At 46.7% G+C, this 27,853-nt stretch overlaps 1 protein-coding gene and 1 non-coding gene across 2 annotated transcripts; both read left to right on the forward strand.

Moving 5' to 3' along the window:
• Positions 1-849: 849 nt before the first annotated feature.
• Positions 850-27,783, forward strand: LOC122681622 (lipopolysaccharide-binding protein-like). The gene is made up of 15 exons (XM_043883874.1): positions 850-980; positions 1,679-1,793; positions 4,861-4,989; positions 5,815-5,970; positions 8,765-8,828; positions 11,811-11,874; positions 12,952-13,043; positions 15,799-15,975; positions 18,388-18,597; positions 19,776-19,946; positions 22,540-22,607; positions 24,052-24,097; positions 25,012-25,075; positions 26,270-26,346; positions 27,246-27,783. Exons 1-15 carry the CDS (start codon positions 857-859, stop codon positions 27,276-27,278), a joined length of 1,590 nt encoding a protein of 529 aa, XP_043739809.1. The 5' UTR covers positions 850-856; the 3' UTR covers positions 27,279-27,783.
• LOC122682347 lies at positions 15,438-15,601 on the forward strand. Its single transcript, XR_006337359.1, has one exon. It is a non-coding gene; the product is annotated as a U1 spliceosomal RNA (small nuclear RNA).
• Positions 27,784-27,853: the final 70 nt, after the last annotated feature.

Raw genomic sequence — 27,853 nt, forward strand, 5'->3', positions numbered from 1 at the left:
ACCCAATCCAGTGTTCTGGCCTAGAGAATTCCACAGACTGTATAGTCCACGGGGTCGCAAAGAGTCGGACTCGACTGAGCGACTCTCACTTTCCAGTGCAGAGGGTGCAGGTTAGATCCCTGGTCAGAACTAAGATCCCACATGCCTCGCAGCCAAAAAATCAAACCATAAATCAGAAACAATATTGTAACAAATTCAATAAAGACTTTAAAAATGGTCCACATCAAAAAAATAATCTTTAAAAATAATAAAAACAACTTGGGCAAGAAAAATCCAAGAGCCTGGGGTCTAGATTTGTGGAAGCCATTTATTATTTTCATGACCTGACTTGAGATGGTCTTGCATGACGCAAGTGGAGAACAGCAGATTCCAGCAGAGCCAGAATGTGGGCTTAGCAAGCTTGGCCAGTAGAAGAACCAGTTGGAAAGATGGATCATAGCCAAGTTGTGGGGGCCTTTGCTGCCAGGCTGGGTGTTTAGATTTCAGTCTGTAGATAGTGGGGAATGAATGGAGAGTGTTCAGCTAGAGAGAGGGGCATGGGGAGGCTGGCTCCACTGGCAGCCCTGGGCAGCAGCTATTGGAAGAGGAAGCGGCTGGAGTTTGTCCTATTACTTCTGCTCTCAGGCCAGAAAGAAACCTCAAAAAGTTTCACAAGCAACCTTTGCCCTGCATCTCAAACTGCTGAAACTTGGGCTGCCCCAAAGCCTTGAACTTTCTCAGCCCCTCCTAGCTGGCTCAGTTCCTCATCCGGCCCCTGGCTTTATAAGCACCTAGGATTCTGCTATCACCTTCACTAACGGAAGCTCCTACAAAGAGACTCTGACCCATTCCTGCCCAGGAAGGAGCTGAGGACGGGATGATGGCCAGACCATACTACATGGTAGTGGCTCTACTGTTGCTGGCAGAGTTCACCAGGTTTGGAGAAGGAACCCCTAATCCCGGGTTCGTGGCCAGGATCACCAGAAAAGGCCTGGAATATGGTAAGAGGAAGGTGGTGATTCCTCTGGGGCTCCTTGTTGACCACCAGAGTGGTGTGGTCATAGGGTTGAGGAATCACAGGCTAGGGTTCTGCCACTGCCTGGCTTAGAAACCTTGGGTATCAGCCTTAGAAACCTTGGGGCTTCAGTTTCCTCATCTTGAATGACAGAAGCCAAGGATAGGACTAGATCAGTATTTCTTCCAAGGGTGGTCCATGTACCACCCATGTTAGAATTGCTGGAACACATATAAAATGCAGGCTCCAGAGACCTAACCAAGACTGGTTGAAGTTGGATCTGGATATCTGCATTGTTCACATGACCCAGGCAATAGTCAAAACCCTAAGGTTTGACCAAACTGCAGTCAGTGATTCCTCAAAAGCCCCACAGTATCCCACTATCGCTTCCATGACCTTGATCTGGATGAATAAATAACAATGATTGCCGCTGACCTGGCACTTTGCATTCATGATCGAATTTAATACTCAGACACAGGTTAGTATCATCATCATCGTTGTTGTTGTCACCATTTTACAGATGGGGGAACTGAGGTTCAGGGGGTATAAGGAGATCGCTTGGGATTACAATAGTATGCGGTAAATCCTGCATCTCATCCCCGTCCACATGACTCCAAAGCCTAGCCATTCAACTGTTATACTTAGCTACCTCCCACTGAATGTGTTAACTCTATGTCCCCCCAGCCCGTCAGTATGGAGTAGCCACCCTGAAGAATGAGCTGTCCACCATCAAGTTGCCTGATTTGTCAGGAAGCTACGGAATCGGTTGGCTTGGAAGCGTGAACTATGTGTTTAGTGGGTGAGGTCTCTGTTCTCCCCCACGGGGGCAGCAGAGGGGGAAGAATGGGGACCTAGGGTCATGGGGAAGGGGGATAAACATTGGACCACCACTTGGACTAAAGGTAAAGTAATCATGGAAAGCTCTTGTGGAACTTCTGGAAAGTGCTATGTGTTTTTTGAATCATCTGGATTAGAAACCATTCATCAGTTCCTATGTCAGTCCTCCAAAGATTTTTGCAGTCCTCTGGATTTTTGCTCTACCAGGGAACTCTGGGGGCTTCCCTGGTGGCTCAGATGGTAAAGAATATGCCTGCAATGTTGTAGACCTGGGTTTGATCCCTGGGTCAGAAAGATCCCCTGGAGAAGGGAATGGCAACCCACTCCAGTATTCTTGCCTGGAGAATTCCGTGGAGAGAGGCTACAGTCCCTGGGATCACAAAGAGTCGGACACGACTGAGCGACTAACACACAGGGAACCCTGGTTACTCTCCAGATCAGGGACCTGTTTGAGACGTACCATCCACCCCTCAGAGCCTGTTAGGAGTTGCAATCAAGGACTTTAAGTCTTTCTGGACCCTGTCCACATTTTATTTGCATACTACCCCTTGAAGATAGCATCCACACACATCCCCAGTAAGAAATGAAGCAGGAGCCTCCTGGTCTCTGGTTAACAGCCCTGGTTCACTTTCTCCCTCCCTGTGAGATACAACTGACCTTACACTCCCTCCAACTTTCTCGTATTCAGTCCTAGAGCCCTCACCCCTTACTCTTTTTTCATCCATTCTTTGGTCATATGAATTCTCCTTCCCCAGCTTCCTCAGTGTCCAGAATAGGTTCTTGGGGATCGTTTATCCATCACTGACAGAAAAAGCTGCTTTTTAGAATCCTTCTCAAGTCTCTCAAGACAATTTCCCTGAGACAGTCAGCAAAAAGAAGCCATTTTAAATTTATGCATACATACAGAAAATATCCAGGACCTGCTGCTTACAGGGCGATGCTCCTTACCACAGCCCTAGAGCATGCCCTTGCGCTTGTTCACGCTGAGTTACTGTGGTCTGTTAGCATCCGGATCTACCACCAACTGTCAGCTCTCCAAGGGCAAGGACTGGGTTTTGAATCTCTATAGCCTCTGTGCCTGGAGCCAGGTCTGACAGAGCAGGAGGATCTCAAGGAATTTTTGTTGAGTGGACAAATAAGTGTTGCTCTGACAAGAACCACCAACTTAAATGACCACAGTGAGTAGTGAAGAGGAGTGTGCCAGGCAGGGTGAACGCGTCCATCAGGCACTAGCTGGGAAAGCAGAACCCGTGCCAGGAACTTCAGTGGAGGGAACTGCATATAAGAAATTTGCTACAAAGGTGTTAGAAGAGTTGAAAAGCCACTTTGGGAATGATGACGCAACCTAAAATTAGCAGCAATGAAAAGCTACTAACATCCTTAAAAGCCAGAGAGAAAAAGACTAGAAATATCAACACAGTACAAGATCCAGGATCTCTAGGTAGGAGCTAAGATCGTGAAGGAAGGGGTGGTCTGCAGGAGCTGCCCCAATGTGGAAATGTAACCACTACCAAGACACAAATTGAGGCAGAGAGAAGGAGAAAAAAATATCCTGGCTTTCTCCCCTTTTCCTAACCGCTCATCACTCCCCAATGCATCCCATTGGCCAGTCCTAATCAGATTTCAGTTGCAAAGAATTCTGGGAAATGTAGTTTGCCTGCATCAATCCCAGCTAATATATGTCAGAAGAAGGGACGAACAAGCAATAGACCTGTAAACAAACAAACAAAAACAAATGACCAGAGCAATGTTTACCTGGAAGGCACCTGCCCTGTAAGGGGTCACTGCTGCTCACCTGCAGTTGATTGAGGCTGTAAGGGAAAGTCAACTATGTTTTTTGTTTTGTTTTTCAAGAGAAGCCAGACTTGTACGTTTTTTCCTTCACATTTTAGGTGGAAAACTTTCCAATCTTAAAATGTGGCAACCAATTCAAAATTTTTAAAACGCTATAGGAAAAGAAAAGTGTATCTACATCATACCTCTCATATGTATGTCCCACAGGTCCCAGCATCTAAATCGTGAGCCCTTATTTGTATTCCAAGTGGATGAGGGTGGGAAAAGGGAAGCTGAAGGATACATAATGCAAAGGATACATAATGCAAAGCCAGCTCACAGTGTTATGAAAGTGAGATCCAGATGCTTACCATTTGAAAGGGAAAAGTTTGGTGGAAAGGAAAGTTTGTGCTATTTCAGAAGCCAGAAACCAAAGAAGAGGTTCCAAAGGCCAACTCCCCACTGACAATCAGTGGGCGAGAGTTTCAGGGGTGTATGGGTGGAGGGACCGGGCTGCATGCAGAAGCAGCACAGTCAGCTCTGCCAGTCATCCTGGAATTGGCCATTCAGTGGTCTGACCAGCATCATCGTGACTCTTTTAAGTACCATTAGTCTATAGTTACAGGGTTGGTTTGTTCCCATTTCTTGGAGGCTGATTCTTGGAATTACGTCATAGCTACCTTCTGGTCCTCACGTGGTTAACTTCTTCCACATAGTGGGGGTTTCACTATATACAAAACGGCTCAAAGGATAAGGCTCAGAATATTATCTAAAGCCCCTGAGGAGGAACTAAAGGTTCTTTCTTTAATGACTAAACTATTATTGTTTGGTCTGGTTTGACTGTTTTCCTTTGTTCATGCGTTTTCTCATTTCTCCGATTAAATGTATTCTTTGACTAAAGTTTTTCTACAGAAAGGCAGGCAGATGGCATGGGGGCAGGGGCAGACCATCCACAGGATCCTCGAGGTGGTGAGAATCCAATAAATAGGATAGACAAGGGCAGTTTGTGAGGGTGGATGTCAGAGGCGAGAGGAAGGTCTTTGGTCTTGGAAGATTGGGGAAGAAAGGCTTCCTGGAGGAGGTAAAACCTGAGCAGACCATGAAGGATGTGAGTGAAATTATTTCTTTGTCCTTTTTGGTTTAAGTCAGTAAATTTAAAAGAGTGTGAGAGGCTGAAAGGGGACTCTCAAGATTCATTTGGAGGACTGATGTGCCCCTGGTTTTTCTGAGTCTGATGATCTGTCTTCCTTCCCTAGAATGAGGATCCATCACTTCTTACTCCGGAACTCCCAGCTGAGTCTACAGCCAAGACAGGGTATCAGAGCCTCCTTGTCCAATAACTATGTATCTGTCAGTGGGAACTGGAAGGTGGAAAAGTCTTTCATGTGAGTAGTACTGGTATTAGACTGTCTCTCGACTTTGGGCAAGGGCATATCCTTTCCTGGGCTTCCCTGGTGGCTCAGTGGTAAAGAATCCACCTGCCAAGTAGGAGACATAGGTTTGATCCCTAGGTTGGGAAGATCCCCTGGAGAAAGAAATGGCAACCCTCCCCAGTATTCTTGCCCCAGCGACAGAGGAGCCTGGCAGGCTCCATGTGGTTGCAAAAGAGTCGGACACAACTTAGAGACTGCATAACACGAAACAAAATGTCCTCCCCTACTGGAATTCCCTTTCTGGGTTCTGAAACCTCTCCAGTCAATAAATGACCCAGATCTGACCATCCCTAAGCCTTAGTTTCATTATCTGTAAAATGGGGTCAATAATAACCCACCTCATAGATGCAATTGTGGCTTATATAGAATAACAGTTTTAAGGCATTTAGCAGTGTGCCTGGCACACAGCAAATACTCAGCACCAGCTGTGTGTACATGCTAAGTTGCTTTAGTCGACTCTTTGCAATCCTACGGACTGCAGCCCGCCAGGTTCCTCTGTCCATGGGGATTCTCTAGGCAAGAATACTGGAGTGGGTTGCCTTTTCCTTCTCCAGAGGATCTTCCTGACCTAGAGATGCAACCTGCGTTTCTTATGTCTCCTGCATTTGCAAGCGGGTTCTTTACCACTAGCGCCACCTGGGAAGTTTAAAAATTGAGACTCAGGACACACAACTAGCTGGTGGGGTCTGAGAGACAAACTTGGGTCTGCATAAGTTTGGCTCATCTTCTGGGAGGTGACTGACTCTATACCCTTTGCTTCTCATTTCTCCCACCCAGTACCCTACAAGGTACGTTTGATCTGAGTGTGGACGGCATTTCCATCTTGGTTTCTCTGAACTTGGGCAAGGACCAGTCTGGGCGACCCACTGTCTCCGTGACCCGCTGCCACAACTCCATCGGCCATGTCAGTGTTGAAATTTCTGGATACATGAGGTAAGTGACCCCCCAAACACACTTTCTGGAGATTGTCAGAGCTGCCTCAGCATCCAGCTCACCCAGGGGACTCCTCTGATGGGACATAAGAGCAAAACTGAGGATCCATCAAGGTCAGAGGCCAATGAACTAAGTAAGGCCTAGGGGCCAAATCCACCTGCCAACCATTGTTTAAATTTATCTATTTTTAAGTATTCATTTATATATTTGGCTACACCAGGTCTTAGTTGTGCACATGGGATCACTGATCTTTGTTGCATGTGAGATGTTTAGTTGCAGCAAGTAACTTCTTAGTTGCGGTTCATGGGATCTAGTTCCGTGACCAGGGATTGAACCTGGGCCCCCTGCATTGGGAACATGGAGTCTTAGCCACTAGACCACTAGGGGAGTCACAGCCACGAGTAAGCAAATTTCACTGGAACACAGCCATGCCCATTCGTCCAGGACTGCTTTAGTCTGACAACAGCAGTGTTGAGTAGTTGGCAGAGACCACTTGGCGTGCAGTGCCAAAAATATTGACGATCTGGCCCTTTAAGAAACAGTTCGCCAATGCCGGGGCAAGACTGTCTTTCAAGGCAAGCCAGCATTTCAAAGTGATTTCCCTAGAGGGTCCACTCAGTGAATAAGGAATGAAGGGTGGTGGTCTGTGGGATGACAGCCTCTCACTGTGTTTGGGTTGGCACTGCACCACTCAGATCCCAGCAGGACACAGAGGGCAACTCAAAAGGCTTAACTGACAAGAGCCAGTGGCAAACAAGAGGGGAATATTAACTGGAGTGTGGGCAGGATTAAGGAGTGTTCAGCAAGGGAGGCAAGGGGGTTACCAGAGCCTGAAAGAACTGAAATCTCAGAGGAGGGGACAGAGGACAGGACTATAGTGGTCCAACAGACAGGTGCCTGGGTATAAGTACCCCATCTCCTCTCTGCTTCCTGCCTGTGCCTCCCATTAGCCAAAACAACCAGCAGCCAGAGAGCAAGAGAGTTTGGGAGATGAATCTCTAGACATCAGCCCTCCAGGACACAGAGAAGAACAGAATGGAGTTGGCAGGGGAGCTTCTTGCCTGGAAAATTCCATGGACAGAGGAGCCTAGTAGGCTACAGCCCATGAGGTCACAAAGAGTCAGACATGACTGAGCAACTAACACTTTTGCTTTTCAAAACATATATAATTAGTCCTCTATAACTACATCTTTAGTTTGGGAGTGAGGGTTTCTTCCTGTCATTTGTTACTATAAATAAAGCTACAAGGATAACCTTGAGGAATAATACCATTTTATACCTGGTCATATAAACTCTAGGATTTATTCTTAAATTGCTATGTGCATTTTTTAATTTTAATATTTACCAACAAATTGCCCTCCAAGGGACTTGCTAGTTTTCACATCCATTAGCAAGGTAAGAAAGTACAATCGCCATCACGGGCAGATCATCAGAGATTAAACTTTTTGCCAACCTGAAAGGTAACAGTGTCTCAGCTTTAGTGAGTGTCTATCTTGTGAATAATGTTGTGCATCCTTAAGAGTTACATATTTCATGTTTTCTAAACAGATTCTTCATATCCATTCTTATTCTTCTCCCCAAGAAATCTTTAAACTTTTGACATACAAATTCACCAGCCTCCTTTAAGTTGCAAGTTACAGAAATTCAACTCAGGTGTTTAAGCATTGAGAATGGACTTCACTGGCTCCCATATACCTAAAAAGTCTGTGCATGCTCAGTCACTAAGTCATGTCAGAGGATTTTGCAACCCCATAGACTGTAGTCCGCCGAGCTCCTTTGGCCATGGGATTTCCCAGGCAAGAATACTGGAGTGAGTTGCCATTTCCTCCTCCAGGGGATCTTCCCCACCCAGGGATTGAACGCACATCTCCTGCATTGGCAGGCAGGTTCTTTACCACTGAACCACCAGGGAAGCCCCAAAAGCCCATGGAGGAAGCCAAAGCTGTGATTGGTTTCAGGTGTTTGATATTGCCAGGAATTGCTCTGTCTCCTAGGTCTAGGTCTGCTCCTTCTCACTCAGGGTCCTCCACTCTTAGAGTGGCAGAGATGGTCACAGGAGGCCAGGTTTCCTTGTCGGTTAGAGCCCACCATCTCAGCAAGCAGGAGCAGCCTTTTCCATAGGGCTCCAGGTAGATCACTGGCCAATGAACTTTAACCAAGTTCTCATTGGTCACTGTGGGGTCACAAGACCATTCCTTGGATCAATCATTTTGGACTCTTACTGGCTGAGCCAGGGTCTAGGGCCCACCTCTAGACCTAGGGGTTAGGAGTAGGGTTAGTCCCACTGAACCACTGGGACTGGAAACAGGAAATGAGTGGATTTTAAGGAAGGAAAAGAATATTGAAGATGTTGATGTATATAGTTAATACCACACCCCTACCTAGCCTACTCTCACCTATATTTCTGATTTAGCAGCATACTATGGGTCACCATCCCTCGGATTAAATTAATCTGGCCAGGTCCCTTCTTGGACTATCACACAGGAAAGCTCAGATCCATGGGTCACCCTTCTCTTGGGAAGTGAAAGTGAAAGTGTTAGTCACTCAATCGTGTCTAACTCCTTAGGGCTCCATGGATTTGTAGCTGGCCAGGCTCCTCTGTCCATGGAATTCTCCAGGCAAGAATACTGGAGTGGATTGCCGGTGCCCCGCTCCAGGGGATCCTCCCAACCCAAGGATTCAACCCACATCTGTGTCTCCTGCTTTGACAGGCAGTTTCTTTACCACTAGCGCTCCCTTAGGAGTCTCAGCCAATCATAAAGTGGGTTCTGACCTGATTTCCTCTTTTCTCCAGCTGGATCCTGAACCTCTTCCATGAAAGAATTGAAAACAATGTCAAAACCATCTTGGAACAAAAGGTAAATAAAAGGATGAGCAGATTTGTAGTTAACACGCAGGTCATCGGCATGTACACGTTTGGTGTGTAGACACAGTCTTGGCTCTTAAATATGTTGTCATTGGAATTTGCTTAGCAAAACCTTCTTCATTCATGATGTAAAGGAGAATATCATGGCTTTCCCAGATTTGAATAACCACACGTGCTAAATTGACATTTGGAACTGATAGAGTGATATCTTTGTTACAAATAATGTTCGACATGGAGAAGTGACTTTAAATCCTTTCCTCATACCATATACAAAAATCAACTCCAGGTGGTCTAAGGATTTAAATGCCAAAATAAATCTAAGAGTTTCAGGCAGAAAACCTAGGGTATCTTTCTCATCTCAAATAGAGGAAAATATTTCTCAAATAATGTTCCCTCTCCTGACCCAATAAAATGCACCATATTGAAAACAGCAGTGAGGTCAGCCCTTGGTATCTCTCACTTCTCCAAAAAGCCTTGGTCTTAGAGGCAAAGAGGTACCTCTTCCATTTCCTCTCTGTGTATCTTTGGGCAAATTGAGGGACCCCCCTGGAGTCTCAGTTTCCTCATTGGTTAAATGGAGACAATGACCCCTATTTTGAAGGGAGCTGTGAGGATTTAATTGGATAGAGGTACACTGGGTGTGTTCAGAGGGCTCACGTTATTACTGTTACAGAGTCATTTCCCAACTGGGTTTCACCTCCTTGAACCTTCACTGTTGAGCTCATGAGCTCTGTGAGCAGATGCTTTAGGTTTAAATCCCAGCTCTGCCACTTCACTGGCTGTGATGCCTTGGTTAACTGACCTAACCTCTCTGGACCTTAGGATTCTTACCTATAAACTAGAAATAGGGCTTTCCTGGTGGGCCGGTGATTAAGACCCCCCACTTCCACTGCAGGGGTGGGGGCACAATTTCCTTCCCTCGTTGGTAAAGTTCTGCATGCCGTGAGGTGCAGCCAAAACAGTAACAGAAATAATCATAGCACCTACCTTGGAGGGCTATTGTGAGGACCATACAACATCATAGCTACAGGCACTGACCAGTGCCTAGTACAGAAGAGGAGCTAGGTAAGGGGGGCAAGCTTAAAAAAGGGGGGAAGGCAAGCTTATTTTCATAGACATGTATGCTCCTGTAGCCTTGTGCAGCAGGTTGAGGCCAGAGGCAAGGGTGGTCTCTGCACTACCAATATAAGAAACATGGGCCAGAAAAATCCAGGGACCATGTGTCCACTGGGAAGCGGGGCAGGTGTCAGAGAGGCTAAGCACAAGAACAGACAGTCTCCAAGGATGCGGTCTCTGACCGGCCTCCACGGGGCTATGAGTGCAAAGCCCCAGGTGGCTCTGCAGAGAAAGGGGCGTGGGGCGGATGGATTCAGACCTGGATGGGCTGGCTGCCCAGGTAGCACTGCCTTTACCCTCTGCTTCAGGAGAAGCCAGGGCAGAAGTTTGCATCAAACAGTGGTTCCCAAAGTGGGGAAAGCTCCCCCGAAAGGAGAGTACTGAGGCTTCAAGCCTCAGTGCTAAATTATGCAGAATGATAAAATGAACAAGGGATTCCCTATGTGGTCCCTTTTCTCTTTCTTCTTATGTCAAAGGGGAAGTCTCCATTTAGGGCTAATATGTGCTGAACACTTTCCTTTAACAAAGAGGGGGCATTATCTTGTGGGCAGCTATATCTAGCCCACCTTGCAGAATGGCTTTTCAACCCCTTGGACTCTTTTTCCCAGGTATATCCTGTTTATGCCACGGGATAACAGTTTCCCTTTGACAACAGTGATAGTTTTCTGTATTTTTTATTAAACGTATGTAGTTTTTAGGGGCTTCCCTGGTGGTTCAGACAGTAAAGAATATGCCTGCAGTGCAGGAGACCAGGGTTTGATCCCTAGATCAGGAAGATCCCCTAGAAAAGGAAATGGCAACCCACTCCAGTATTCTTGTCTGGAGAATTCCATGGACAGAGGAGCCTGGCGGGCTACAGTGCATGGGGTCACGAATCGAACACGACTAAGTGACTATATAGTTTTTAAAAGGCCACTTGGTGTAAAAGAAATATTAATTACATTAAGAGGTAAGAAGGGAAAATTCATAGAAATGGTATAGATATGGAAACGTTAGGAAATGACAAGCTTCCAACTTCTGGGATCTCCCATTCTTGACACGGAGGAGGAAGCTGGTGGCTGGCTGAGGAATGGAATTCTCTGACTGTGCTTTGGGGCGCCCTCTGGTGGCCCTAGTGAGTACTGCCTGCAGACCGGCCACCGAGCTCCTTCACGGATCCGCGAAACCCAGATGGCAAGGAATCCCAGCAGGAAGAGGGCGAAGGAGCTGGAGGATGGGGTGGTGGAGCCTCTGATATAAGAGCTGCCTCCTGCACCTAGAAGCTCTTCTGTTTTTTCCCTCTGATCTCTCTCTCTCTTTTTTCTTTTTTAAAATATTTTTTTATGTGGAGCACTTTTAAAATCTTTATTGAATTTGTTACAAGATTGCTTTTTGTTTTATACTTTGGCTTTTTGACCACCAGGCATGTGAGATCCTAGCTCCCCAACCACACCCCCTACATTGGAAGGCTAAGTCTTAACCACTGGACCGCCAGGAAAGTTCCCCCCACCAACGCCTGCTGTCTAATAAATGCATACTGCACTTCTGGGCACTTAGCAACCAAGACATTGAACTGAAGACCATGACAATAGCAGACCACAGGGTAGTGCTGACTTGAACACCATCTGCTTTTAATGAGGGTTCCAGAAAAGTCTAGAAACTTAAGCTGGGCAAACACAAATGGGCAGTGACCAAGTGCTGTGGTTGATGGAGGTCTCGTCTCCGTTTTCACCATATTTTCCCTTCCCTCCACTCACCTACCTACAGGGTGGGCATGTGACCCACAGTTCCTGAAGCAGCGGTGGGGAAGTGGGCAGGGACATGGCCTGGGAGGGAGATGGGGAAGGCCTCACGTGGCTGTCTCGTCCACTTCCGGCAGATCTGCAAAATGGTCAAGAAGTCAGCAGCCTCCCACCTGGAGCCCTATCTCCGCACTCTGCCAGGTTTGGAGGCCCCTCTCTTCTCTGGGTGCCGTCAGGTGCCTTGGCACCCAGCACCCCTGGGACCATCACCGTCATCTCCCAAGAATCCTGGGAGAGTTTTCCCCATCAAGTATCTCTCCATCCTACATGGTTGGACACCTGGGGGTCTGCTCTCTGGAGATGGGGGTATGAGGTGATCGAGGGTGGGGACTCAGTAACCTGCTGGGTGCACAGGTGGGCATAGGATTACAAATACATGGGAGAATCACATGCTGACTCTGTACTGGCTGCTTGAACAAAACAGGGTTGCTCTGAGATTTCCATGCACCCCTGAGCCTTGCCCATCCGACCGCCACAGGGACCTTGTACAATCATACATCAGGTCAGGTCCTCCCCTCTTCTTAAAGCCATCAAAGACTCCCCTGACTCTCAGAATATCGACCCCGCAGTGGGTGACGCAGCATTGCATGGGCAGGCCTGACCACAAGCTTCATCTTGCTCTGGGCAACTTGGCTGCCACATGGGTCCCTGTGATTCCACTAATACACCATGTCCCGTGCTTCTACAAGATCTTTGCATGTGTCGTTCCCTCTGCCAGGAACATCCTTCCCTGAGCTCCCCCTTCTGCCCACCCTGGCAACTGATCAACACCTATTCCTACTTCAGATCTCGGCCCAAGCAAAACCTCCTCTGACTCTATATCCCCTACTTACCACCTTTATATGGCTAGCATCATCCTGTGAATTTATGATACCTAGCAGAGTTGTGATTTTATATCTGTTTGCTCAAATACTTGTCTTTTTTTCCCTTCTGGATTGCCAGCTCCAGAAGAACAGAGACTTTAACTCTCCTACTAACCTGTTTCATCAGCCTCTTGCATTCATTGTGCCTGGTATATAGCAAGGACTCAATAAATATTGAATGAATGAGTGTATGAAGCACTCTCTTTGTGACTGAAGTTACCTTTATCAGCACCAGCCCCATTTTCACTCTCCAAAGGCTATATGGGAAAAGAGCTCTGTAGATTTGCACAGTGCACAACTTGAACAACTGTGTTTGGCTCCCTTGTTCATAATGCTGTCTGTCTCCTGCTCATAGTCACCTTGATGATTGACCAGATTGCCGGCATTGACTACAGTTTAGTAGGAGCTCCCCAGGTGACCTCCCAAGGCCTGGATACACCCTTCAAGGTAAGGGGCTGTAGAGAAAGGGCCTTGGAGCCGGGGGCTGACAGAAATCCAATTCTCCCTCTCAGAGTTGGCTTCTACTCTCCTCCAGACCTTCTGCTTGTCAGTCCATGTCCCTGACCAGTGCCCACAGTGGGAAGATGTGATACACAGCCCACACTGCAGAACAAAACCTAAGATGAGGTCTCTGAACCAACATAGTAAATCCATCTGGAATTCAGAAGACCTGAGCTCAAATCCCTAGCACGTGTGTGCTGAAGAATCTTGGAAGAATTACTTAACTTTTCTGCGCCTCCATGGAATTCAAATAATAATAGCCTTATATCATAAAGTGACTACAGGAATTAAATGAGATGTGTCTAATGTGCATAGCCAAGTGCCTGGCATGTAGTATACGCCTTACTCCCTATGCTAGACTGAAGAATGGCTCCCTTAGATGTCTGTGTCCCAGTCCTCAGAATCTGAACATTTTACTGTATATGGCAAATGAGACTTTGAAATGTAAGGTAAAATGTTTAATTAAATGAAGGATCTTGAGATGACAAGATTATCCTGGATTAATGGGCTAGCTGTTGTCATCACGTACTGTGCTTAGTCACTCAGGGGTTCAACTCTTTGTGCCCCCAGGCCCGTCTGTCTGTGGGGATTCCCAGGCAAGAATACTGGAGTGGGTTGCCATGCCCTCCTCCAGGGGATCTTCCCAACCCAGGAATCGAGTCTCCTGCATCACAGGCAGATTCCTTACCAGCTGAGCTAACAGGGAAGCCGGTTGTAATCATAAGGGTCCTTATAAAAAGGGAAAGAAAGAAGTTGCTCACTCGTGTCCGACTCTTTGCGACCCCATGGACTATAGCCTACCAGGCTCCTCCGTCCATGGAATTTTCCAGGCAAGAGTACTGGAGTGGGTCGCCATTTCCTTCTTCAGGGGATCTTCCCCACCCAGGGATCGAACCTGGGTCTCCTGCATTGCAGGCAGACGCTTTACCATCTGAGTCACCAGGAAAGCCCCTTATAAAAAGAGGGTAGGTGATAAAGGATAGGAGGCTATGTGACAACAGAAGCAAGAGCTTGGAACTAAGGGTCAGAGTGATGCAAGGAAGGGGCCAGAAACTAAGGAATGCAGGTGGCCTCTACAGGGTAGAAAAGGAAGCAGATTCAGCCCTGAAGCCTCAAGAAAGAAGGCAGACTTGCCAACATCTTGAGTTTTAACTTCTGACCTCCAGAAACGTGAAGGACTACAATCTCTGTTGTTTTAAACCATTAAGATTATGGTCATTTGTTACAGTGGCAGGAGGAAAAGAAAACACCCTGTCTTAATTCTGGTCTTTCCCACAACCCCTGTTGAGCTAGGTCCTAGAGTGTCACCCCTCTCCAGTTTTATTTATTTAACTAACACCTAACACTTACAGGGCTTCCCCGGTGGCTCAGACGGTAAAGTGTCTGCCTGCAGTTCGGGAGACCTGGGTCCGATCCCTGGGTTGGGAAGATCCCCTGGAGAAGGAAATGGCAACCCACTGCAGTATTCTTGCCTAGAGAATTCCATGGACAGAGGAGCCTGGTAGGCTACAGTCCATGGGGCAAAGAGTTGGACACAACTGAGTGACTTCACACTTTCTTTACATGCTTTTTACTATGAGTGTGCATGCTACGTCACTTCAGTCGTGTCTGACTCATTGCAACACTATGGACTATAGCCCGCCAGGTTCCTCTGTCCATGGGATTTTCCAGGCAAGAATACTGGAGTGAGTTGCCATGCCCTTCTCCAGAGGCTCTTCCGACCCAGGGAGCAAACCTACATGTCTTATCTCCTGCTTCGGCAGGTGGATTCTTTACCACTAGCGCCACCTCGGGAAGCTCCTCTTACTATGTGCCAAGTGCTATTTTAAGTATTTTCACAAATGTTAATGCATGTAAATTTCATACCACCCCTATGAAGTAGAAGCCATTAGCATCATCCCCACTTTTTTCATTAATTTTTTTGGGCGGTGTTGGTCTTCGTTTCGGCACATGGGATCTCTGCTGCAGCGTGCGGGGTCTAACCCTGCGGCACACAGGCTCTCAGGTCAGAGGGCTCCAGAGTGCAGGCTCCGTAGTTATGGCGAATGGGCTTAGTTGCCCCATGGCATGTGGGGGTGTTAGTTCCCCAGCCAGGGATCGAACCCGCATCCCCTGCCTTGCAAGGCAAACTCCTAATCACTGGACCAGCAGGGAAGTCGCGCAACACCTCCATTTTTCAGGTGAGGGAGTTGAAGCACAAAGAAGTCGGAGACTTTCCCAAGATCCCAGAGTGAGTAAGTGGCAGGCCAGGATCCAAAACCAAAAGGTTAAGCTCCAGAATCCATACTTTTCACTGGATGGTGCTCCTTCCCCTGCATCCTGAGCCAGGAAGAACATAAGACACAGCCCCCACCCAAAAAAATAGTCTATCACGAAGGTGGTTTTCCCAGGGCGAGGCTTATCCATTGCACTCCGGATGTGCTGACCCCTGCGATTTCCCCAAATGTGGGAAACTCGACTGCATAATTTGTGGTAGTGGGGGACAGCATTCGCGCTTTCCCCTGAAAAAAAAAGAAAAAAAAAAAATAGTCTACGATGGGAATTTCAGGTAGCTGTTAGGGTCTACGTACTGTGGGGCCAGATGAATCGTCCAAGACACCAGCCCTACAGTCTAGAGAGGAATCGCCAGCCCAGCCGCCACCTGGGCCTGACCTCTTCTCTGGTAGGAACCCTGGAGGCCGCTGTGTCCTTCTGTCTGCAGGGTGAATTCTTCAGCAGAAACCGGAACTCCTCAGTCCCCTTCGATGCTCCGCCCATCAGGCTGCCCCAGAAACATGACCACATGATCTACTTTGCTGTCTCCGAATATGCCTTCAACACGGCCAGCAGGGTTTACCACCAGGCCGGGCAGATGAAATTCACCATCCAAAATAAGCATGTGAGTAGGGGAGGGAGGAGGCTGGGGGTCCCCAGAGAGAGCATCAGACGGGACAGTAGATCCACTGTGAGTGCTCTGGGGAGCCGGGAGAAGAATGTGGAATTTGGAGCCTGCCAAATAGGGCTTCGAATCCAGGCTGTGCCTCAGTTCCCCTCTTTGTGCATGTGTGCCTATTTTACCCCAGGGATTATATGAGAGACAGCCTGTAAGAACTTGGAGTCTGATGCATGTATGTATGTTAGCTATATTAGCAGTATTTTTTTTTCAATTTTTATTTTTGGCTGCACCATGAAGCATGCGGGATCTTAGTTCCCCGACCAGGAATCAAACCGGCACCCCCTGCATTTTGAGCTTGGAGTTTTAACCACTGGACCGCCAATAAGGTCTCGATAGTATTTTCAAAAAATAACACAGGCTCTGGTGTGTTGTATTAGGTACTCCAAGAAGCAGATGCCAAGACAACTTCAGACTTATAAGAGATTTATTAGGGAAACACCTGGAGAGATAACGGGCATTGGAGGACGGCGCAGGTGGGACGAGCCCTTAGACAGAGATGCCTGTGAAGCAGAGGGAAGGCAGGCAGATGCGGCAGAAGTGCTGCTGTGTGTCTAAGTCTCAGCTAAGCCGAAGGGGAGCCACAGCACCAAGCTTGCTCATTAGAGGAGTGTGTATCAGGCGGGCGTCAAAGGAGTCTGGCTCCAAGGTGAATCCTATGTGTGATCTTTCAGATCCACCTGCAGGCAATGACATTAAGCTTTCCGTGGCAGGTCTCACCCAGTCCAGACTTGGTTCATGGCCAGTGTTTGCTAGTTTTCAGAGGGACGTACTCTTAAGGACTCAAGCCCGTGCCTCGCCTGCCAACTTGCTTTCCTAGCCTTGATACTTCCCGTTCAGAGGCCTATTTGTGGATGGGGAGAGGGCGTAACTTCAGCTGAGATCCCTTCCTGGGGGCCTTGAAGACAGTTTTCTCCAGTTTGACTCAATAGTCAATATTTTTTCTTTTTGGCCTCCTGGTCCTTCCCCGTCTCCTCCACCACCTCCCACTGGGTCCATGATGGTATCCTATGTCCTGCCACAGGGAAAAGGGGGCCACAGCGGGGCCAGGGTCCTTTCTGGTTTAGCCTCTTGCTTCCTCTCTCAGAGTAAGCAAATGAAGCCTTGATTGTGACTTTCAGTTTGACTCGTTGTCTTAAGCAATCACCTCGAATCCTGAAATCTGACAAAATTCTCCATCTCTACCATGTGGGCTATGCTCAGTCAGGGGCTGGGAGCTGTCTGGGAGAGGGTGGCCCCAGTGTGAATGGTGTGAGGCCTGAGTGTGAGGCAGGGGGTGTGGGGGCCTGTCAACCAGCTGCCTTGCTCACAGCTGATGCCTCTGAAGGGAGATCTGAGCAGGGTACCCTCACAGCCCCGAGTTGAGCACTGTAGTAAGTGCTAAATAGAGTTGGACTCTAGAGAAGGCTGAGCGCCAAAGAACTGATGCTAGAGAAGACTCTTGAGAGTCCCTTGGACTGCGAGGAGATCAAACCAGTCAACCCTAAAGGAAATCAACCCTGAATACTCACTGGAAGGACTGATGCTGAAGCTGAAGCTCCAGTAGTTCGGCCACCTGATGCAAAGAGCTGACTCATTGGAAAAGACCCTGATGCTGGCAAAGATTGAGGGCAGGAGGAGAAGGAGGCAACAGAGGATGAGATAGTTGGATGGCATCACCAGCTTAATGTAGTGAAATGAGCAAACTGCGGGAGATAGTGAAGGACAGGGAAGCCTGACATGCTGTAGTCCATTGGGTCCCAAAGAGTCAGACAACTTAGTGACTGAACAACAGCAACAAGAAGCTGCCCAAATGAACAGTGGGGATCTTTTTTCTCTTTTTTTAATATTTGTTTATTTGGCTGCTCTAGATTTTAGTTGCAGCATGTAGGACTTTTAGTTGTGGCATTCAGGATCTAGTTCCCTGACCAGGGATTGTACTTGAGCCTCCTGCATTGGGAGCATAGAGTCTTAGCCAATGGACTACCATGGACGTCCCAAGGCTGAGGATCTTAAAGGGGGAAGAGATGGAGGAAGGTGTACTGTGGACGGGTATAAAACAGGGCTCGCCAAGCTGAAAGATGAGCAAGTCCAAAGGCAGGGGTAGAGAATAGCACCATGAGAGACTTCTGGCCAGAAAAAGAGTTTGGGGGTGGGGAAAGCCATATCTGAAAGCACATTAAATCCAGACTGTGGTGGTTACCAGCTCTTGTTGGCCCTTTAGGGGAGAATCCTGAGAAGTGATGAATAGCAATCAAAGACATTTATTAAGCCCTTCCTATGCTCCAGGCCCTGCAGTTAGCTCTTTACCTTTAGAATACCTCGTTCAGTCCTCGCACACCCTGTACAAGTGCTATTATGATCATCCTCCTTTTCCAGATACAGAACCTAACGAAGTTTATCAACCATAAGTCAGCCCAAAACTGGCGGAAGCAGCAGCTGAGGCCCCGCTGCCAGACCTCCAAGTCCATGCCTCTAACTACTCTGGTGTCCTGCTTCTCAAGTGGCTTCCTGCTTGGTGTGCTGCAGATTCCCTTGGACTTCCCAATCCAGCTGCATACCAGCTCATTCTGGGCCATTATTCCTCAGGTAAGACCTTAGGACAAGCCCATTGACATGGGCCAAATGTTGAGATTGTGTGTGGACATCCATGAGCTGTGCATAAACTTTCTCCGAACAAACAGCTTACTTATTAACATAGTGAATAAAAGTAAGCTATTAAATAAGTTATTAAGATTTTTTTTTACTTCAAAATTTCCATCATTCTCTGACTTCTAGAGGCATAAAGACACAGGATCCAGATTCAGATTGCCTGTGTTTGAATCTGGGATCTGCTGTTTCCTGTCTTGGTAACTCGATCTTGTTGGGCCTCAATTTCTTCATCTATCAAATGGGAACAACTCTAGTACCTGCCCCCACTGAGTTGCTGCTGGGTTGGCCATTATCAAATGGGAGATAACACTCAGCCAGGACAAACATTCAAGATCCTTCCAGGGTGCAAATGGGACACATTGGGCAGGCTAATAACTGGGGGCTAGACCAACAATCAATATTTGTTTGCTGTTTATGTACGGCAGAGCTGAAAAGTAGCAGGAGCAGAGTGGAGAAGAGTTCTCAGCCTCCCCTCTCTTGAGCCAGGCAATTCAGCTCTGGCCCCAAACTTGCACACTAGTCTTAACACAGTGTAGGAGGCAGTATAGCGACCATCCAGTTATTGGAGCTTTCCCATTGTGGTATTTCTACCCATCCCGGATACATTATCAAAGTGCTCTTTCCAATCATAAAGCCATCCACTGAAAAAGAGTTCTAAAAATATAATTGCAAAAAAATATATATATATATATAATTGCCTACTAACAAATATTTTGAGAATATTAGCTAATTTTTTCTCTCACTATTTTGAGTGTCTTTTCTTCTAAATCGGATATTGTCACATGTATGAATTTTTGTGTCCATTTTCATGGAATAATGTGAAACTACATTTTGTGTGCATATCCCCATTACTATTGAATTTTAACATGTATTCATTTATTTATAGCCATTTGTATTTCTTATCAACTAAACTGCTACATTAACCATTTAATATATATTTTTAACCTTTATTTATATATACATATAAAATTCCCACCATCCTATGATTTTCCACTGCCAGTTCAGGGCCCTTGAAGATTTGAGTTGGGGTTCTGCCCATCTGGCCTTCCCCAATACAGCTCAGGGTCCCTCTGTCTGTCTCATATCCTCCCCTAGTATCGCCCCTATTTTTCCAGCTGGCCAGGTTGTATCCTAATATGGAACTAGAGCTTGAGACGTCACCTGAATCAGCTCCATTCCTGACATTCACTCCCGGAAATGTGACCTTCATGCCAGTGATGGACATCCAGGCCTTCGCTCTCCTGCCCAAATCTGCTGGCCGCAAGCCCCTCTTCCAAATCAAGGCGGTAAGTCTGAATCTATCCGGGGCAATAAAGGGTCATGTTTGCTATGGGTAGAAGCCCCTCCCTTGGTTAAAGGACTGGGAGACTACACAGCTGAAGTAGCTGAAGGCTATTTATTTCTGGTGTGTTTTGAGTGGGTCTTGCACACTTGGTCTGAACAGCCAAGCTTCCCAATATTGCTAATCAAATCATAACACTGTCAGAGTTGCAAGAAACCTTAAAAGTCATTCACTCCAGCTGAGGTGGAAATTTTTAGCTTTCTCACTGTTACAATTACTTAATTTTAAAATTTATTTAATTCAAAGCATTGTTGTTGTTGTTGTTTAGTTGCTAAGTCATGTCAGTCTCTTTGCAATCCCATGGACTAGAGCCCTCCAGGTTCCCCTGTCCATGGAATTTTCTAGGCAAGAGTACTGGAGTAGGTTGCCATTTCCTACTCCAGAGGATCTTTCCAACCCAGGGATCAAATACTTGTCTCTTGTGTCTCTTGCATAAACCTATTTAAAATGTTATAAATAAAAATCATCAAATTACCTTTTTAAAGAAAGTATAAAATTTAAAGAACTTTTAAAATAGCAATACCCTCCAAATTTATTCACAGATTCAACACGATCCCTATCAAAATCCCCTCTAGCTTTTTTGCTTTCAATGAAGGGAGTGCTGTTTCAATCCCTGATCAGGGAACTGAGATCTGAGAACCCACATACTGCGTGGCAGTATGTGGGGCCTAAAAAACCAAATAAACAAACAACAAAACCTTCCTTTCTCCAACCAAAGAACCAGAAAAATGAAGTCTAGTAAAATAGAAAACTTTTAGACAATAACTGTTTTACCATAGCTTCCTGGTGGCTCAGATGATGAAGAATCTGCCGGCAAGGAGGGAGACCTGGGTTCAATCCCTGGGTCAGGAAGATCCTGGAGAAGGGAATGGCTACCCATCCAGTATCCTAGCCTGGAGAATTCCATGGACAGAGGAGCCTGGCGGGCTACAGTCCATGGGGTCCCAGAGTCGGACACGGCTGAATGACTAACACTTAACTTATTGCTAAACTCCAGAGAGAAAAGAATAAGCGAACTAGAGAATAGAACAGTAGAAATCACCCAATCTGAATTACAGGGGATAAACAGACCAAAGAAAAAAAATGAAAAGAGCCTCAAGAACCTGTGGGACTATAACAAAAGATCTAATATTCAGGCCATCGGAGTCTCAGGAGAGGAGAAAGTGGGAGGGGCTGAAAAGTACACAAAGAAATAATGGCTGAAAATTTCCCAAATTTAGTAAGACACAGACAAAGCTACAGATTCAAGAAACTGAGCACATTCCAAACTAGATAAACCCAAAGAAATCTATGCCAAGACATAAGAATTAAATTTCCGAAAATTAGAGGTAAAGAAAAAGTCTTGAAAGTAGCACGAGAAAAAGAACACTTTATCTTAAGGGAAAAACTTTTCCAGTGGCAGCATGTTTTTCACCAGAAAACATGGGGGTCAAAAGAAAGTGACGCTTTGTTTTTTTGTTTTTCATTTTCTTGGCCGAGTCATTCAGCATGCAGGATATAGTTACTCAACCAGGGATCAAACCTGCAGTGGAAGTACAGAATCCTAACCACTGGACTGCCAGTGAATTTCCAAACATGATATATTTCAAGTGCTATCTTAGCTCAGGCTCCCACGACAAAATATCCTAGACTAGCTGACTTAAACAATATCAATTTATTTCTCATAGTTCTGGAGACTGGGAAATCCAAGATAAGGTCGGGAAGTAACACACATTCCATTGCCCAGAACTCAGTCACATGGCCATACCTAACTGCAAAGGAAGCTAGGAAATGTAGTCCAGTGGGTTGTCTTACGAAACTTGAAGCCGACTCTGCCACAGACCCTTCCCTGTTCATCTTCAATAGTTCTTGGCCACTGTTCAAACTGATAATGACCTTGTCTATGCCTGAGCGGAAGCCAGCCTTCTGTCCTTTGGTAGGACACAGTGTTCCATTTTTCCTACCACAAGTCTCTGGGCTATCAATCAGGTTTCAAAGTGGAGCTGTTCAGTGATGTTGCCACAAGCATTCATTCAGGTGTTGCAGGTAAGATCTCACCTCCTGGAAAGAGGAAATGGACTCAGGTAGAACAGCTAACCATCACAGATAGGACAGGCTTTATGGAGCCTCCAGATACAGTCACCTGGTTCAATCCCACATCTGTAACAGGTCAAGCTTAATCATTAAACATAGACATCAATTACTGGTGTCTTTAAACGTCCCTAGAGCTTGGGGACTCTGAACTTTTGGTGGCCTGCTTACAGATGGACAATCTCCCCATTCAAATGCTCTGTCTTTAGTCTGGGCTTATTTCCCCCTTCCTGATGCTTCCATGAAGATGGAGATGTCTGAAACCGCAGCTCACCTCTCTTTAAAGTCATCTGTGGAACTACCAGCCTCCTGCCTCCTCAGTCCATAATCCTTAAGCAGCTGCTTTTTGCTCATATGTCCCACATCTGGCTGTGGTATCTATTTCTGGAGATTTGTCTCTTGTTCTTGGACCCAATAGCATGTCTTCTTGGGCCAAGAATCTGGATCATCCTCTTTTGCTTTTCTAGAGTACCAACATCTCCATCACCATCAATGGGAACTCCAGCAGGATCACTGGTTCATTGGCCACAGGGAGGTAAGAGGCCATGGGTTGGGGAAGAGGAGAGAAGGGGATGGATTGGCACTTGTCCTAGCAGTGTCCTCTGTTCAGAGCCTTCACCTGTGACCCACATTTCATCCAGTCTGGGCTCTGCTCCTTGCTGAGGTACACATGCAATGGGTTTCCTAGAAGAATGAATTCCTGGTCTCAAGGTTAGATGCTGTTGGCTCATATAGACTGCCCTGACCCTGTTAAAATTAACATCTCCTTAAGAGATCTTTGAAAAGAGAAGTGGGCTTCCCTGGCAGTCCAGTGGTTAAGACTGTGCTTGCAATGCAGGGGGCATCAGTTTGATCCCTGGTCAGGGAACTAAGATCCCAAATGCCAAGTGGCCAAATTAAAATAAATAAATACAGGAATAAAAAGTAAACAATGAGCTTTCGGGGCTTTTGGAGGTCCTGGAATTCGAGTTTATGCATATGACTTGGGGGGTCTCTGCAGTGTCAGAGGAGACAGCCAAGGGTTTAGACTATGAGGAGACAGCAAAGTAAGGAGGATTCGTGAGGACCTCACACAATTTTACCAAGGGATTATCAAAACTGCCCTGCCCTGTGAGCAGAAAACAGAGAGACTGATCCAAGGTAATTAGAATTTCTGAACAGGGGGACCAGCTCAGCAGCCAAGGAAAAGCCTGTGAGGAGGGAGATCAATATGGCAGGTGGGGGGGTTGAGGTTTGGCTTTTATAGTGACGGAAGTCAACGTGCCAGCATCATTTATGGTGCCTCTCTTTTCCATTTTTATTGTCTATTGCCATGCTGTAAAAGTAACGCATGCTCATGGCAAGGAAAAAATTGGAAATTACCAAAGTATTAAAAAAAAAAAAAGCAGACAAAATCCCTCATCATTTTGCCACACAGAGATTATCACCATTAATAGTTTCATGGTTCCTTCCAGTTTTCTTATACATTTTTATATCGTTGGAGGCATTCATTACCACTTTTTTTTGTATTTCACTTTTTTCTGGTTAATATTTACATTATCATAATTTCTTCAAGTTACCAAAGAGCCTCAGTGAATGTTATTTTTAACAATGTCACTTCTTAAGTCACAATGCATGCTTCATATTTATTTCTCTGACTGCATCAGGTCTTAGTTGGAGCACATGGGATCTTCATTTCATCACCCGGTAGTTGTGGTGCAAGGACTTACTTGCCCTGTGGCATCTGGGATCTCAGTTCCCTGACCAGGGACTGAATCCCTGCATTGCAAGGTGGACTCTCAACCACGGGATCACCAGGGAAGTCCCACACAGTACATGCTTAAAGGCTTAAATCCACAAGCACACTGCAGAGGAACCCTTGGGTGTCCAGCCTCCAGAAATGCCCTTGCCCACAAGCACCACACACCCCACTGGTGAGGGAACTTGGGAGAAAGTACCAGCCATAGCGTGGGGTGACCTGTGCTTCTCTTTCTGCACAGTGAGCTGAAATTGGAACTGAAGCACTCCAACATCGGTTTCTTCAATGTGAGTTGTTTTCCTTCATTATTTCTTGAATGTCCTCTCCAACCAGGGCTTCATGGGAAGAAGCTTCATGGAAGGGCTCCAGAAGAAGCAACGAGGTCCCAGAAAAGATGCACTGTAGTCTTGCAGGAATCAGGATATCACATCTGAAAGTTAATCATCCCAGTAGGGCAAAAAGAGTGATGGGACATGAACGTTCAGAGCAGGAGTTTTGGAGGACAATGGGTCTGGGCTCGTCCATCAGCTCTGCCACTTCCCACCTGTGTGACCTTGGGCAAATCACTTAGCCTTTCTGAGCCTGTTTCTTTGACCATAAAATGGGAATGATGATAGCATCTATCTCTAACGGGGACTGCAATTTGAAATGGGGCAATGAATTTAGTAAGACACCTTGACCAAATGTCACACATATTACACTACACTCTCAGTATATGTCACTATAATAATGGCCAGGTGCATAATCTCTTCTCAAAAGCCCTTGAGACAGATGGGTTTCAGAACTGGGAATTTTGGGGAGGTACTGTGGAGCATGCCCCCCTGGATCTGGGGCAACATTCTATAATCAAACATAGTCATAATTTCGCAACAAAATTTTAAAACATTCAAATAAGGTAGAATTTAAAAAAACAGAAACAAAAAAACACCACTAAATAGCACCAGGACAGTTCAAGTCATGTTTTGTCACAAAACGTGCCTGTGTACACCTGTGGAGAATGAAGGTCAGAGATTTGGGATTTGGGAATTGTGAGCGAGGAACCGTTTATGTGTCATGGTGATGGTCATTGTCAACCTCTCTTTTGTAAATGGGATAACAGGCTGATGTTTTCAGAGTGGGGAGTCAGATGCTCTTCCCATGGATTTCTGTTTTTATTCCTGTCTTACTTGATACCTTTGCTCTGGCCCCTCCTCTGCTCCAGGTGAATTTGATGGAATCCATCTTCAATTACTATGCATTCCACATTATATACCCCTCTCTCAACGGTAAGAATAGCTGCTACTACCTGCCCCATGCAAAAGCTGAATTCTACACTTTCTGTAGGATTCATGGTTCATTCATTCATTCAACAAGGTGAGCCTCTCTTCTGTGGTGGCTGGGGGACTAGCAATGCAGGATCTTTGCCCTCATGGAGTTCACACGTTGTTGGGAAGGGGGACATGTGAACGCCAACAGTTAGATAAACGACACCATAGAAGAAAGCTGTGGGAACTAGAGGACTGCAGGAGCTAGGAGGAGGCGCTTGGAACAGACTTGGAGGTCAGTCTAGAGGGCTGGGCTGAGTCCCAAAGCGCAAGGAGTTAGGCCAAGGGAGGCCGAGCATTCCAGGTAGCACTGTGGAGAGCACCTGGAGTTAGCACATTTTAATTTTTTTAATTTATTTTTGGCTGTGCTCGATCTTCACTGCTGTGAAAGGGCTTTCTCTAATCGTGGCGATCGGGGCTACTCTCCAGCTGTGGTGCTCAGGCTTCTCATTGCAGCGGCCTCTCTTGGTGCGGAGCACAGGCTGCAGGCAGACGGGCTTCAGGAACTGTAGTGCGTGGGCTCAGTGGTCGTGGCTCGTGGGCTCCAGAGCGTGGTTTCAGGTGTGATAGGGCGTGGGATTAGCTGCCTCACGGCATGGGGGGATCTTCCTGGACCAGGGATGGAACCCTTCTCCCCTACGTTGGCAGGCGGATTCTTAACCACTGGACCACCAGGCAAGTCCTGGAGTTAGCACATTTGGGTCCTAGGGTGAGGAGAGGTCACTGACTTGCTGGATGACTGTGATGGAATTCTTGGGATAGTGGCTGCCTGTGAGACCAGTGGGCCTTCTCTGATGCCAGGGCCTTCTCCAACTGGCCTCACCATCTGGCTTTTACGACCAAGAGATACGAGCCGCAAAACTGGCCTGGAAAAGATAAAGTGGAGGAGATGGTGGTCCTTGGGGTTGAGTCCTTGCATATAAACACCGCTCACTGCATGTCCCAGCCCAAGTCACTTTGGATAGCAGATGAAAAGGGGCTCTTGAAGGGGCCAGTAGAAGCTTGAGGCCGAAGAGTGGACAGATGTGCCCTGAATCCAGTAGCCCACCACGGGTCAAAGCAGCCCACTCTCTCCTTAGCCAATTGCAAATGCAATGGTCTGCATCTTTGCATCTCCTCTGACCAGCCCACCGCTCTCCGCTCTTTATCTTTCAGCAAAGCTTGAGGAGGGCATCCCACTCCCTCTGCCAAGGGACACCTACCTCAACAGCTTGGAGTTCCAAATCCATGAGGTCAGTGGGAAATGGGAGTCTGAATTGGGAGCTCTAGACCTTCTGAGATGCTTGCTTTAGAGCTGATGGATACTTGGGGGAGTCCCTGACTCTCACATAGATCCTGAACTGAATCCTCATAGGAAAAGAATAATTTTGGTTTTAAATTTTGGAGTATAAATGGCAGGTTTTGATGACCTGGAATCTTGGCTTCAGTAAAATAGCTCAGTTCCCAATAATTCAGTTCAAACATAATGGAACCTCTACAATGTATAAGGCCCATTAGCCATTGATGGCAGGATGAGAGGGTGTAAAGGGGTCAGATTAGATGAACCACTTATTGAGCTGATAAGGGGCCACCTGAAAAGCCCAGAATGTCCATGGCTGGGAGTCCCCACTAGGCCCCTGACCAGGCTTCCCACCCTGGATGTGTGGTCCTGGAGAAAACCTGATGATGCTTTCTGGTGGAAGAAACATACCAGGGGCCGAGCCAAGGACAAGCATAGGACACTGATATAAATCCAGAAACACTAGTTTACCAGTGACGTCACTGTGTAATGCTTCTTACTCCAAGGTAACCCTGGGCTACATCCTTAGACATTAACTATGAGAGGGGAGTAAACTCAACCAGCACTCGTGTGTACATGGTTCTCCCAGGGGGGTAAAAAAAAAAATTGAAGCAGGAAAAGGACATTCATGGATGTCTTCCAGAAGTCAGATCAGGAAATTGCAGATGAATTCCTAGGGGCAGGCAGCTGAGGGGCACAGTGTTTAAGGCCTCCAAGGGCTTGGTTTGTAGGCTGACTTGGTTTTTTATTCAAGTGAGCATGTTTTTTCCTATAAAGGCTTCCCTTTCAGGAAGCTCTGATGCCGTGTGGCTCAGAAAATGATCTTTCTCGTCTTTTTTGCCTTCTCTCCAGAACTTCTTGTTCTTAGGGGCCAATGTTGATTAGCCTGACGATGGAAGAGTAACTGTGGCTGGAAGAGTGGATGACACAAGTGGACTGCCCTTGACTTTGCGGGGATCGAGGCTGCCTCTTCTCCCATGAGTGTCCCCTGTCCTCATGGACGCAGGAAACGTCCGACGCCTGAAGACATACCTGACTTCCACCACCCCTTCCTGTGTCCCTACATACCCTCTTTCAGTTGTCCTCAGCCTTTCTCTGGGGAGCCAACTCCAACTCCTTGCCTGTGGTCCCCTAGAGACAACTTCAGTGACGGAAAAAAGTATGAGCAGTGTTCAACCACCATGCAGCCCAAAGCATCCTGCTCAACATTAAACATACATGTGGAACTTCGTACATGTTATTTGATGTCATTGTTAAAGAAGCAAGTCAGACAGAAATGGACTTAAAGCCTTGTTCTGCTACTTTCTTGATGTAGAAGACTCACTGAGACCACAGACCACCCAGCGCCTATACAGGCTACAAATCTATCCAATAAATGATTTCAATTTGATTTGCCTGCTTCTGTCCCTGGGCCTAGTGCTAGAAGAGGTGGGATCAGAATAACAAAAACACATGGTCTC

This window comes from Cervus elaphus, chromosome 23, assembly GCF_910594005.1.
Source record: "Cervus elaphus chromosome 23, mCerEla1.1, whole genome shotgun sequence".
Taxonomy (NCBI): Eukaryota; Metazoa; Chordata; class Mammalia; order Artiodactyla; family Cervidae; genus Cervus; species Cervus elaphus.

Excerpts from the sequence above, each read along its gene's own strand:
- LOC122681622 (XM_043883874.1), top strand. The coding sequence starts at position 857 with ATGATGGCCAGACCATACTACATGGTAGTGGCTCTACTGTTGCTGGCA. Across the intron at positions 1,794-4,860 it reads GTGAACTATGTGTTTAGTGG|AATGAGGATCCATCACTTCT; the intron begins GTGAGGTCTCTG and ends TTCCTTCCCTAG. Across the intron at positions 19,947-22,539 it reads CCCTCTTCCAAATCAAGGCG|AGTACCAACATCTCCATCAC; the intron begins GTAAGTCTGAAT and ends TTGCTTTTCTAG.